The sequence below is a fragment of the Eptesicus fuscus genome, chromosome 15 (assembly GCF_027574615.1).
Source record: "Eptesicus fuscus isolate TK198812 chromosome 15, DD_ASM_mEF_20220401, whole genome shotgun sequence".
Lineage (NCBI taxonomy): Eukaryota > Metazoa > Chordata > Mammalia > Chiroptera > Vespertilionidae > Eptesicus > Eptesicus fuscus.
In genome coordinates, this window is record NC_072487.1 from 45,445,700 (window position 1) to 45,460,650 (window position 14,951).

General features: G+C 43.5%; 1 protein-coding gene across 1 annotated transcript in view; it reads right to left on the reverse strand.

Moving 5' to 3' along the window:
* RASEF (RAS and EF-hand domain containing) overlaps positions 1-14,951 on the reverse strand; it is a 60,236-nt gene that overhangs the window by 31,372 nt on the left and 13,913 nt on the right. Inside the window, exons 2-5 of the mRNA XM_008142040.3 lie at positions 6,080-6,226; positions 2,728-2,818; positions 2,100-2,195; positions 677-754 (exon numbers count right to left, since the gene is read on the reverse strand). Coding sequence (XP_008140262.2) covers positions 677-754; positions 2,100-2,195; positions 2,728-2,818; positions 6,080-6,226 — 412 coding nt within the window. The remainder of the gene's footprint in view (positions 1-676; positions 755-2,099; positions 2,196-2,727; positions 2,819-6,079; positions 6,227-14,951) is intronic.

The following is a 14,951-nucleotide window of genomic DNA, read 5'->3' on the forward strand; positions in this document are numbered from 1 at the left end:
ATCCAAGAAAAACAAGCAACTTCCTAAGAAATTCATGATCCAAATGCAAAGCCAACAAAGATGTGGCAAAACATGGAACTGGTGGTGCATTAGGGGGCTTCATTTGACCATGAGGTTGGGAACCTTCTCTTTTGAGTGGCACAGGGCTAATGGCTAGAGAGAAAGGAATGCAATTTCAGCTCATGCCATAGCACTTCTTGGTTCTGCAGGAAGAATAAAAGAAATGCTCATTACTGGTTTTCAACTTTTAGAGTTAACCTAAAAACGAAATAAAGAAAACATATTAATGATAATAAAAACAGATGTAAATGTTATCCCTATTGGCAATAGAAAGACAAAAGATATGGTCAGCAGAAGATGGAAAAGGGACAGAAAGAGGAAGCCTGGATACAGACCAGAGTTGATGCTGTAAGAATGTAGTGTTACAATTGAAAGTTTAAGGCATGCCATTATTGCTTGGAATATATATATATTCACAACAGGTGAGGTATCACTGAGGAAACGCCTGCATAAATAATATATTTGGTTGAAGTTATTCCAGAGACTTTTTCTAACTGTAGTATTAATTTCTCTTTAAGCTTCTATTCCTGGAACACTGAAATACTAGCATGATTATGTTTAGGGAACAGTAGTCTAACAGGAAATGTATTTCTGTAAGTGAAAAGGTGATTCTTACCATTGATAAATCATAAATTTGTCTTTTTAATGCAGCCACATCTTCTTTTTGACTTACATGTTTTGATTGTTCTTCTAGCTGAAAGAGCAAATAAAGGTTGTGCGTTTACAGACATACTCTGAATTGATTCAGTTAACTTGGGGAATATTCCTGCATATAGAAATGGGAATTCTAGAAGTCAATTTTCCATAAGAATTTAAACATTTGAGAAGAGTTTTATTGTTTAATAAATTTTCTTTGAAACAATTAGAAAACCCTTCCTGGAAACCATTCAACTCTTAAATAACCCAATTCTTGCTTTTTCAGTTACATTGCACGTGTCTGGACCTCTATATTCACCTATAACTTTATCTGCACTTAACACCTTCTATCCTGCATTATAATTATTTGTAAGTGTTCTACCTGTCCTGCTGGAGTCTAAGATTTTTAAGAACAAAGTGAGTGTCATTTTTCACCTATGTTTTCTTCACAGTGATTTCAGGAAATTCTTATCAAATGATTGAAATCAGTAAAATTTACTATGATGTGAAAGTAGAGACATGTGCACACTAAAAATTATATAAGTATATCCATGAGCTCTGCTTGCTGGTTGACTCATTAGTTGTTTCCAGACTAAACTAGCTCAAGAGCATCTATAAGATGGGCAACAAAAATGATTCCCTACAAACAGCTTACACCCGTGGGAAACGTGAGGATTTGTGGGTGTCCATTAATTGAATGTTTATGCACTGATCAAAATGAATGCCTTATGGCCCTAACTGGTTTGGCTCAGTGGTTAGAGCGTCGGCCTGCGGACTGAAAGGTCCCAGGTTCGATTCCGGTCAAGGGCATGTACCTTGGTTTCGGGCACATCCCCAGTAGGAGGTGTGCAAGAGGCAGCTGATCGATGTTTCTCTCTCAGCGATGTTTCTAGCTCTCTATCCCTCTCCCTTCCTCTCTGTAAAAAAATCAATAAAATATATTTTTTTAAAAATGAATGCCTTACACCATTAAGTCTAAGTCTAAGTATTCTGACACTGGGCTTTCATCATCTTTCAGCTGAAGGTTTCACACGCTATGTCATGACTGCACACAGCTGACTGTGAGATGAGCCTTTGACTTTAAAATGCACGCCAACTTCAGAGAAGAAAAACTGAGTTGGCAAAATGAGTTTCTCAGCATCAATGGCATAGGTAACGGCGATTATAACAACTGTGTAAACTTCTCTACAGTTCTTTACAGCCTTTAATGTGCTCCCACATAGACCTATGCAAGACAAGGATGCCTTTGGAAACATAAAAGTCTTGCCACAGAGTCCAGTTTGATTCTGAGATCTGATTCCACCTGCTGCTTCAAAGTGATTCTAAATGGTTTTAGTCACTTATAACTCAGACACCCTGATATCTTGGAGCTATTCCTAAAAGTCTTGCTTCCACATACCTACCTTTTTCAGTTTCTTTATTGTCACCTGTAGATCCCCTACTTCTGTTTCATACTGACGCCTGAGGTCACTGAGGGCTTCCTCAGCTTTGCGTTTTTCCTAAAAGGAGAAAAAAAAAAGTTATGTTGATTTAAATAGGCTCTTCAAAATCACAGGTGATAAATGTCTTGTGTCAAACTGAAAATGATCCCAAGTCTCCTACACAGGGAGGGGGGAAGTAACCACATGACGGTAGATACATGGCCATTTCCAGAATTGGGACAACGAAGGCTGAGGTCAGGCTATTGGCCCAGCACCATCTATAGCCTACACAGGACAGAGCCAGAAAGCATACTAAGGTCTAGGAACACCAACACTCAGGCCCCTTTCACTCTATTTGCTGCCTCTGAGAGTTAACAACACAAATGAATAGGAAAAAGATGACATGTTTTTCCAAAAAAAATAAATAAATAAAACCTAACAGTAGCTACTGAAAGAAATATGCCTAGCCCTGGCTGGTGTTGCTCAGTGGTTAGAGCATCAGTCCATGCACTGAAAGGTTGCAGTTCAATTCCTGTACATGCTACACCCAGAGGTGGCCCGGTGCTCTGTCCATAAGAACTCACTGAATGAATGAACCCCACACACTCACGTCTTTCCGAGTCTTGTGTTCTGCAGCCTGAATCCTCTGATCCATTTCCTCCTCCAACTCACTCAGCTGCATGGCTGCCTTGTCCTGGGCTCTGAAAGGCAAGGGATGATGCATACCTTTTCATTCTCCTCTTAAACTTGTAACAGGAAAACTTCCACTAATCTATCTCAAGCCTTTTAATTTTTAAATGAGGAGGAACACAACATTCAAAATAATAATTGCTGTGCCTTTCACGTAATGAAATGAGGTTAACAAGGTGACCATTTGAATGTAAGAGGACATTAAAACTAGATATTAAATAAATGAATAGATTAGATAAAATGGCATTCAACTAAATTGTGGCAAAGAACTGATAAAGATACTAAACAACTGGGAATCTGTCAATAAACTTTGAAAATCCTTTTTGCTGGATTTAAGGATTTTATAAAATCCTTATAGCCCTAGACAAAAAAAAAAAAAAAAGGCGCTCCAGGGCAAAGAGATGGTTTGAAATTTCATTACATGAAACACACACTGTTATATGCTACAGTTGGAAGTAGGGGGAAAGGAAGGAGCTCAGCAACTGTTACTAGTCAATTCCTTAAAGTTATAAATGTAGATACAGTTACCCGTTAGAAAATTTCTTTCATTAATGTAATCAATTAATCATATTTTATGGAGGCAGAACATACTGATTTGCCAAAAAAGTAAGAAATGGGAGAAGTCTGTTGAGAAGAGTTTCAGGAAAGTTTTACATAGCAATTGCCCAGTATGGAGACATCTGCCACTCTGCAATGGTTGAAGCTTCTAAGTGAGCCCTAACACAATTATTTTTTTATTCTCTCTCAGCTACACGTCCAAGTATCTACATTTCACATGCATATATATGCCTACTCAACTAGATTATAAGTGACATGAAAGCAGCCACCAGGAGATTTAGAGTTGGTGCACTTGGACCAGTGACAGGCAGTTAATAAACAGTAGGGAACAGGTCCCGAGTAGCAGATCTCCCGTCCTCAGGTTTGCTGGCTTCTGCTACACCATCTCACCTGCTCTTACTTCCTTGTGACGCAATTTGTTGGTGCATCAGTTTAATTTCTACCCAAAGTTCCAAACAAGCATTGAAGGGTTGGGGCAGGACCCCAAGGTAAAATTCTGAATGATTTACTACTGTTCCCTGCTCCTGTTTACGCCCTCCTCACCTTACAGCCTGCCCAAGGTTATGTTAACCTGGTACGGAAAGCCAGCTGGTTCTAGTTTGTTTATAAATACCTGCTATTTGAAGCCTAGGAATTATACTTCTCCATAGCAATGTGGGTGTTGGGGTTTGCTTGTTTTCGATGAACCCTGAAACTGTAAAGAGCAATGCCACATATCCATTTCTCCCTTTGTTAGGACCGGTTTTTCCAGCCCTTCCTTCTAGACACCCCGTCCCAAACATCTGGGTACCTGGGCTGCTTCTGAATGTGTTCCTTCTGCTTTTCTCACTTCTGAGCAACTATTACATGTTTTTGATTGTCCAGGCTATAACAACAGTGTTTGCCTCAGCAATTCCTAGTGAAATGTCTAGGGTACTGGGAAAGTCTACTTTACCCCAGTCCGGGGCCCCTACCAGAATACTGGGTACACATTCTTCAGGTGTAAATACAGACCAAGACTCTCCCCCAATTAAAAAAATAGAGGTGAGGATGAAGGGACCTTGGCAAGGACTGTAAGGAAATGTCCACGGTGGTCATATAAATGCATCAGTGAGGTGTCTTAACAGCTAAGAGAGGGGCCTTTAGGAGGCCCAGAGCTCAGGGCAGAGCCTGACTTTGGATCTCACCCAGAGAGCACAGGACGGGGGAGGAGAGAAGCACCAAGACAGCGCAACATAATGTGACATACTCCACAGCTGAGGGCAGCACTGTTAATGAGAACATAAAGAATGCCATTCCTTTTTCCCCTGACGTGTTTACCTGGCACTGCCTTAGAGGCCATGTGTGCTTGAGCACGGGTGTGTGTGTGTGTGTGTGTGTGTGTGTGTGTGTGTCCCGCATATCTGTGGGTCTGTATATGTGTACCTGTGTGTATACATGAAAGTTTGTCTATTTTAACAGGCACTCACTGGACACTCTGAAAACTCACTATGTGTGTCTGCTAGTCACCTCTCAAAGGAGGCCAACCTGGGGCTCTGACCAACACCCACATGCTCCAGAGAATCTAGAGTTCTGAGAGCATCTACTGCGAGAAGCCCAGCAGACCCGAGGGAGAGGATCGGAGCCAGGAAGTGATCATGTTCATGAGTAACCCCCTGAGAACAGTTCAACTCCTGCATGACTATGGGACTCTGAAAATAATCCTACTTAACCTCAGTATTCTAAAACATGTTCTCTTCTACATTTTCATTCACTCTGGTTACCTCAAAGGGTCAACTGGATAGTTTGATCATCGTGTTGAAAGGAAGAGCAGAGACAGAGGGGAAGGCCAGGGAGGTGGGGCATCCTATCCAAGGGGCCGATCCCAAGTTCCGGGCAGAGACGGAGGTGGGCAAGCTCAGAGCTGCTGGAGGAACGCACTGCAGCGAGAAGGCTTTGTGGGGTGAACGAGGAGTAGTGACAAACGAAATGCCCTCTTTCCCAACATTTGCCAAAGCAGTATGACCCTTCCAGGAGGCAAAGAGGCCGATGTTTGGATTGCAACACATAGAATTCTGCTGCGCACTGGGTTGCTGTTAAAAGCAGTAAGATATCCTATATAAGCAGCTATGCCTTCCACAAACCGGCTGCGTGACTAAGGGCTTAGCTGCGCTCAGCCTTTCGGTTGGGGCTGGGTGAGGGGGGGCCAGACAGGGGAAAGCAGCATCGCTAAGCATCCACCCTGCCTAGGCCCAATGCAAGGGGCATCCCCCATGCCGGCATCCATTAAGTCTCCACCCCCTGAGGAGGGGAATATTTACAGCCTCGTTTTGCAAATGCAGAAGCTGACACTCAGGGAGAGTAAGGAACCTGTCCAGGCACACACCAGCCAGTGACAGGGCCAGGCTTCAAACAGAGCCCTGCCCGCCTCTCTGGATAAAACGTTTCCCCTACATTTCAAGTGGCTGAACGGAAGATAACACATCTCTCTGAAGTGTTCTGTATGGAATCATGACCCTGAAGAGTTTAAATGACAGGATCACAGTGACCTGCTGACGGATTGCTGGCTGACTCTAGGCCGTACTGCTTGACTCAACTTCCCTCATGCTGCTCAGTTCAGAAGGCCTCCGATTCCCAAGGATCAGGAAGTCCTCCCCTGCCGCAGCGTGACAAGGCAGTTCAGTCCACGTGGCCCCTGGGTCAGGGAGCCAGTTCCAGGACCCCATGTGCCACTGAGGAAGGAAGGACTTCAATACCTCTTCACCGCGATGGCCAGGCTTTCCATTTCTGTGCTTTGAAGTTTGATCTCACGGATGAAGTTCTTGATAACGTGTTCATACGGCTGAATCAGTCTCGGCTCCACAAGGTTGATGTTTTGATACAAGGTACTAACTTGCTCTTTCCTTCAAAAAAAAAAGAGTGACATTAAACCAGGTGAAAAATAAAAAGGCAAATTTTCAGAACACTTTTACAAGACAGACACATAAGTAAAGAACCAAGGAAGAAAAAGGCAGCAATAACAGAATGACCTCGTAGGGAGGGCACAGTCAGAGACGTTGTTAATTATTCTCCACATTTTTTTTACAATGGAACAGCAACCTTATGGTTTTTCCAGCTTTTCTGAGGTATGACTAACATATAAAAATTGTACAGAGTTTGTTTGCACAATGTGATTTTTAAGACATACAATGTGATGATTTAGTATTAGAAGGTGGAGAACTGTGGAGTAGTGGAAATGCATATGAAGGCGTTGATAGGGAAGGATCTTTTTTTTCAGTCAATGCTGGGTTTTCTTTAATAGAAAGGTAAATAGGTTTATAGAGAAAAAGCTAGGTAACACTAAAACAATTACTTAATTCCATGTTCCACCAGTTCCTAGTAAGAATGTATTTCAGATTTTATGATCATAAGAGTACATATACCTATTATTGTATGGTCAGTTAAAAATTACTTCATATAAATCCACACTTACATATGTATTTAGAAGTGACAATAATCCTACTCATTGCTTAATAACTTATTAAAAGACAAATATTTCTCAGTCATTTAAAAAGAGAAATTGTTAAGGCAGGACAGCTGGCTAGCGTGTCCTTGAGTCAAGTCTAGGAGCTGATGAGCTAAGTGAATCCAGTTTGGACCATGCCTGAGGTGCCTGCAGCACTGAACTGCCATCACTGCAGCTGAGACTCCCCAGCACATCCAAAGGTTCTCTGGACTGACGGCATGCTGTCCCTCTGGGGCAGCAGACTCCATCAGAGCCCATGGGACCTTCCTTCTCTGACCCTGGTGGAGAACCATGCTTGCTAATGGGTAACATGAGCTGTGACTGTGTTGTGACAGCAGCAGCACTTTTTTAAAAGAAGGAACATTTATGTCAGTTGAAAAAAAAATAGTCGGGAATTTAGATAACAGGCACTTACTTGAGCCTGAGATAACTTACCATAATATCAACATTATAGAATTCTACCTATTCTCATCAGTCTAGACCTGTGTGGGACAGGTACAATCACAGGCATGCTAACCTCATTCACACACCTCATTCTTTAAAAATCATCTCCAGTGCTTGGATAATTCTCTCATTCAGTGATCTACCGCTGTAATTTTATAGCTACTCCCCTGACAATGTGAAAAGTCCTCTGCCTCTTGCCCTTGTCATACATAGACAGGTTATTCTTCCCCAGGAGCTTACCTAGGTCTGGCCATTACAGGAATTAGGGCACCTGAGAGCATTCCACAGCCATCTCTGGTGCCTAACACCAAAGAAGACCACTCAGAAACCCTTAGCACAACATCCATACCCGTCCTCTTGATCACAACATCTGGGCTTCTGCCCGGTTGCTCTGTTGAAGGCAGCTTGTTCCAATGCTATGGGGGCACAAGAAAGACTACACTAATCCCGGGCCTCATTAACTGAAAGGCTGGGCATACAACCGTCTCCCAACTGGGATAGATGACACAGGTACATATAATAAGGTTTAGGATTATAATAAAAATACTTCTATTTAGTGAGTGCTCACTATATGTCATGTATTACTCTAAGCAATTGGCATGCATCGTATCTTTGAATATTCACAACAACACTATAAAGTACTTTTATAAACCCATTTTGCAGATTGGGCAGAACTAAGTAAGTGCCTGTTATGGGCTGAAATGTATCTCCCCAGATTTCTATGTTGACGTCCCAACACCAGTGCCTCAGAATGGGACTGTATTTGGAGAGGTCATTAGGAAGGTCCCTAATCCAATATAACCAGTGTCCTATAAGAGGTGGTAATTTGGACACAGACAAGCACAGAGGAAAGACCACATGAAGACACAGGATGACAGCTATCTACAAGCCAAGGAGAGAGGCCTCAGAAGAAACAACCCAGCCAACACCTTGATCTCAGACTTCAATTGTGAGAAAATGAATGCTTGCGGTTTAAGCCAGCCAGTCTGCTATTTGTTACCAGAAACACCTAGACAACCATAGCAGACAATGAAAGTGCCCAAGGTCACGTAGTGACTGGGTGACAGAATTGGGATCTAAACTCAGTCTGAGGCTGGAGACACCACATGATCAACCTTTGCATTATATTGCTTCCCAATTGTGTTAAACATCTGAACCCTGGTAGAAGAAATGGGATTGGAAATCAATTCACAGAACTATGAAACATTACAAAACATGATGCATATATTACCCGCAAGCTTAGTTAAGCATGTTGAAGGCAACCTGTTCTAATGCTCTGGGGGCACAAGTTGTGTCCCTATAGCTATAAACTCTCCCAGGTTTGCACATAAATAAACTGTTCGATCTGTGCAGAGGCCAGTTATGATTCAAAATAACTGCTTAAGTGAAATATTATTAATACACCTGCAGGAGCGAGTCTCTTTATTTGATGATATAAGACACAGAAAGCTGCCATCATCCCTCTCATCACAGCTGAGGACAAATACTAGTTGCAATAATGAGCCATATTTATTAAAGAGCAGTTTCTTAAAAATTTCTACCCTTAGATTGTCCCTTGTAATCTCAGTCTCAACAGGATCATTAACTTCTTGGCTTTTTGTCAATTCTGACCACCAGCAGGAAACAAAGCACAAAAACTTACTCATTACCAGAAACCTGCCTGTCAGGAACTTCACTGAAAGTCCTTGTTTACTGGCCAACTGCCCAGCAATAAGATGTTCAGAAGTAGATGTCTAGGGAGATTTCCTGACTTCCTGCAAATTTCTAAAATAAGAAAGAAACTTAATGATTGCAAATGCCCTTGGGTCCTACCTGGCTCCTGGCATTATACAGAATTTCAGAAATAGTTTACAGTGAAGTGTACAAATAGATTAATAATAGAAAATACCTGCCACTAGCATAAAATGTGTCATCTGGTTAACAGCAGTGCCAGAAATGACCTGGATACTCCTCTTTCCTGCTTCCTATTACAGGGCACATGAGGAGAATTGACTTCTCAGAACCCGCTCCCTCTCCCCCTTCACCCCCCCCCCACCATAGATTGGAGCCATGTGACTAGTTCTGGCCAATGGAATAGAAGGAGAAATGGTGTGTTGCCACTTCCTTGCTTGGCCCTTACAATCCTTTGTAAGATCCTTGGCTCAGATTCAATCTTATTCATTCATTCACATTCTCTCTCTCTCTCTCTCTCTCTCTCTCTCTCTGTCTGTCTCTCTCTCTCCTGTCTCCCCTCTCCCCCTCCCTCCCTCTCCCTTCCTCCACCCCTTTTCCTTCTCTCTCTCCCTCCCTCCCCTCTCCTTCTCTGCCTCCCTCTTTCTCTCTCCATCATCCTCACAGCTGAAGTGAAGGACTCCAATACAGCAAAGCCAAGGGATGGCGTGTGTTTGGATCCCTGAATCCCCACACTGAGGGGAACTACCTGACCACTCCGGTCTGCCTGACACAAAAGCAAAACATAAGCCTGTACTTTATAAAGCCACTAAGACTTGGAAGTTCTGTTATGGTCACCTTGAACTTAGCAAGTTGGCACTACAGTTTCCTAATTTGTGTGTGTGTGTGTGTGTGTGTTTTTACCATGCTCTTCCAGATTAGGTTACTTCCTTGATAGTTTCATATGAACTAAGTCATAAAATTCCTCTGGCCAGGGTAAGTCTTTCCCACCACCACCCACTCTCTTTCAAGGGCACAAAAGACCATTCTGAAGCCTTCATACACTGACTCAGACATTCATTTAGCACCTGACATGCATTCCTGGCAGTGATTTCAGCTTTTTCATGTACTATTTACTTAATCCTCATGACAACCCTGTGAAGAAATTGTCACTAGTTTCCTATTTACCATGGAGGAAACTGAGGCAGAGTTGGGTAAGTATCATCAAGTAGCAGAGCCAGGAATTCCAACTCAGCCCATCGGGCTCCAGAGTCTGGCTCTCCAGGGAGGATCTAGCTCTTCAGACTGAACTGGTTTCAGGGGTCCCAAGTGAGTGGCTCCATTTAGGAAAATTTGTTGTACCAAGATTTTTAAAATTATTTTGGAAGAGGATACATATTATTACTACAAACTCTGTCCACCTTGCAAAGGGACTCCTTTAGAAAAAATAAAGGCACAACTAAGATTAAAATGAGGTAATCTTACAAAACTTGTCTTACCTAAAGCTATTTGGAAAAAGCACTATTGCAAACAATGAGGCACAACCCCCACCCCTCATCTGCCTGTGTGCTTTCATTTCTGCATCTGTGAAAGGAGAGAACCATCTGGATTATGCCAACAGATTTCAACATAAGGCACTTGGTGATTTTCACACCTGATTTGGGGGGGGGGGGGACAAAACAAAAACAAATAAAAATACTTATTCAGAGCAAGAGATAATACCTGGCCCCTCAATGTAAGATTTAAATGCTGTACAAGCCGCTAAACACTTGCAGATTCTTCAGCTCAGCAGTCGTGGTGCCATTACTTGTGCCAAGACAATCTTTTGTTCCACTCCTGAGAGTGTAGTCACAGGCCTCCCCCAGGTCCAGCTCCTGACGTCACAGGATAAACAAGCAGAGACTGCACAATGCAGCACACAGAGCCTGCTTTCTGCAGGGCCTGTCCCCACCTGGCACACGTGAGTTCTGAGAAGGGTGCCCACCAGTGACAAGGCTCAAAGCACTTTTAATTTCATTTCAGGGCCTCATCTAAAGCAATTACACTGGAGTCACAAATACCAAGTAGACCTGTCCACAGGTGTACTTGGCAAATACCAGGTAAAGATCAAGGTTCAAGTCATATGCGTTAGTCAGCCAAGACAAAAAAACAGTCTCTACTTCTGTGCAGAGAGAGCCACTAACGCTAAAAGTAATCTAGTTTATGTCTAATGAAAAGGGATCAAATGAAAGGCATTCAGAGGAAAATGCACCCTGAATTACCAACCCATTTTAGATGTTTAAAATCTGAGCCTATTCATCTTCTTTCTTGGTAAACTACAATATGGTTTGTGAGAAAGATTGTAGTAGAGGCTAATTACTGATGAAAAATTCACAACTTAAAATTTTTAAATGATCCCTGGGAAATAAGCATTTTAAATTGCAAGTAGTCCTATTGAAGCTGAAAGGGATATCACATGAACTTATAAGAAAAACAGGTACATTTACACTGGGTAAAAATTTTAAAAGTCACACGTAAGATTAACATTTTACTTAGAAAGTCATACATATGTGTATGTATCCGTGTGTGTATGTGTGTGTTCATGTATTCGTCCTATAGTGATGCTGGTACTTAGAATGTCAGGACACGTCTGGGAAGTAGTCAAGTGCAGACAGCATCACTCCACGCTAAGGAGCACAACGACCCAGTAATGGTGCTAGGAAAGTTGCCCCTTCGATGCCAAGTCTTGCTGCTTTAAGCATTAAGATAGGGGGCTAGTTATTTATTCAAACTGTAAGTTATATAGCTCTAAAGCCCAAAACAGTTTTCTGTGAATGAAAGCAAACAGTGTTAAGTGCCAAAGCCTACATCATCTACACCAGAGGCTGCCACAAGAAAATTGAAATTAAACATCCATGCCATCCAAGGGGCACCATGTTAGATCCTGGATTCTCAATGCTAAGAAACTGGCCGAGTTCCTCCCCTCCTAAGGCCCACCATGAAGATGGTGTGCAAGATGCTCTGACAGCATAGGGCAGGTGAACATGGATGAGGAGATGTCAACTAGGCAGAACGCAGGGGGGAAGGGGAAGCAGCCTGTCCCAGGCACCAAGAACCATAGGCTGAAGGGTGTGGGGGCAGGGAAGGAGCCAGCAATTCCTGTAACTGGAAGAAGCTGGTGAGGCTGGACAGCTCAGCATAGGGAAGAAGCAGCAGGTGTGGATAGGGGAGAAGTTAGCAGGAGCCAGATTACTGCACAGTAAGGACACAGGAGGGGCACTTATTTTGAGAGGGCAGAAAGCCACCAGAAGGCTTAAAGGAAGATGACATGATCAAGTGTGCATCATAACTATTTCCATCTTCACAAATTGTTGGCTGTAGCAAAGAATTAAGCAAAAGATTTTGGGGGGAAATTTTCAGAGACAAAGGTAAATCTAACTTCACTGTCGTTTAATCCAGAAATGTGGGACTTTAGGAGTTTTCACTAGCTTCTACTTTCCTTTATTACAGAACTAGAGGCCCAGTGCATGAATTCCTGCATGGGTGGGGTCCCTCAGGGTGGCCTGCCTCAGGGTGGCCTGTGGGGGTCAGGCCCCACCCAGCTCGTGCCCCCAGCCTTGCAGCTCCGTTGCCCCTCCTTGCCCCATGCCTTGACCTGGCACCGCCCCCTCACCTGCTCCACCATCCCACTTATGGGGCAATCAATTGGGGCCTAGCCCCTCAGCGCTGGTTGCCGTCTGCAGGGCGATTGGTGGGGCAATCAGGCCCCTGCTCAAACTTGCCTTGGCCTGGCACCACTTGCTCATCTGCTCCACCATCCCGCTGTGGTCCCACTCTCATCAGGGCCCATCAGGGCTGGCAGTGCCTCCACTGCCACCCGCTGCCAGTGCCGTGCCACCCCCTGGTGGTCAGCGCACACCATAGCAAGCGGTCAAACTCCCAGTAGAGGGGACAATTTGCATGTTAGGCTTTTATTATATAGGATATGTAAAATTGCAGACAATTAAAATCTGATAGTACAGACAACAGCTGAATCTAGCTATATGTAGTGCTAGACAAGGGTGACATCAGTTCTCTTTCTGAAATTCAAGTCCTTCGCTCCAGACAGGATGGGCTTCTACCCACTAACCACCTGGAGCCGGCTACATATCACTGGAAACCAGTCTAGTTTGTGTTCTCACAATAGGTCCAGCTCTTAATTCAGTTACAGAATAGGTATTGGCTCTCCCTTCTACAGAAAACACACAATGGTTTTTGAACTTGGTCCCACCATCCTGCAGACTGGGAAAGACAAGCCAGCCCAGTGCCCCAGGCTTTCTTTTCCCGGCTAGTTTTGCTGCTGCTCCATCAAAGGCTGATCTAGTCCAGATATTCAGACATCAGCGCCTCACCCAGGGCCCTCTGCCCAGAGACATCTCCTGCAGGTGAAACTCCTTCCAGATCCACATCACCCTGAAAAATATTTTCCTAAGTACTTGCTTGAGTAATATTCCCCAAAGAGTTTTGCAATGAAAACTCCCTGGGACATGGATATGTTATCCAGATTTATTCAAAGCCTAGGTGGGTTTCAAATAGAAAACTGCTTTCTATTTAAGATCACTGACATTCCGGCACTTTCTGGGAGTTTGCCAGTGGAGGGGGGAAGACAGAAACAGCAAGGGGCATTGTGCTGAGGGTTGAGGGAAGGTGCACTCAAAACAGCTGAGGGCTTCTTAAGTCATGAATGACAAGTACACAGGGTAAGTGTAACCACTTGGCTAAGTTCAAGTGCTTCCCCACCACATCCTGGCTCTGTGACCCAGAGAAAACCCTTAACCTCCTGGGCTTCAGTTTCCTCAGTCACCATGTGAGTGTAGTAATGGGATCTGCCACACAATGTTGTAAGGATTAATCCTACTGAAGTACATACAACCGTACAAGGAACTCTAAAGGTAATCGATAAACGTCACCCATTATTACCCAAATGAGTTAGAGAGAAGCAGATGGTTCTCTCCTGTCAGGTTCTGTGCTGTGTCTTGGGAAAGATCTAGAAGGACGCCAGTGGTGTGATGTGGTGTGGAAGCCCATGGACAGACATGTTGTCTCACGTGTGATGTGCGCCAGTGCATGGGGAACCTGAAAAATGAGAACTGGTTCGTGCCTGAGGTCATTCTGCAAGGTTAAAGTCCAAGGGTCAGTGAGTCTCTTCTGTAAAGCACCAGATAGAAAACAGTAATACTATCTGTTGCAACTACTCAGCTTTGCCATTGCAGCATGAAAACAGCCATCCATGACACATAAATGAATGAGCTTGGCTGTGCATCAATAAGACTATATTTATACAAACAGGCAGAGGGTCAAATGGGCCTTACTGTGATCCCTGTCTATTGACACAGACCCTGAGCATAGGAATGGGGGTGAGGTAATGCAGACCTAACCATTCTATACCCTGGAAACAGGCCTCATTCATGTCCTGTCCCTAGGTCCATATCAAGGTTTTCATGTATGGATATCTTACTTAGAGTCAAGCTCAATGCAGGCATAATCTAGTAAGGTTAGTGCGAGTAGGTGTATTACAGTTGTTTTTTCACTGAAATGTCTATTTTGGCAAGAAAGGTAAGGCTTGGGGAGGAAAATCTAGAGTGCCATATCGGTTTCTATGCAAACTTTCCTTTTAGATATCTGTCATGTCACCTTCTCGGGTTTGCTGGGAGCAATCACAACTTATGCTTAATGTCCTGTATCCTGTCTGCTTTAACGTTCATCCAGAATTTTCTGTTTTAACCCAAAAGGGACATTAACAGTAACTTACTACTGTGTACTAATGCTGCACTAAAGGTATTAAGAGTCACATTAAAATAAACCAGGGCAAGCTGGTGGATCTGCACTTTTTATCGCCGGCTTTCACCTAGTAGGGTGTAAAACACGTGCAGTGAAAAGACTTCTCACTAATGTGCACCTGAATTGGAAGACAATCAGTGATAAACCCATCTCCCCTTTCCTGACCCTTTCCAGGCACAATGTAACTAAGCCTTGCCTTTCAGGAGCAGGAAACAGAATAGTCGCTGATA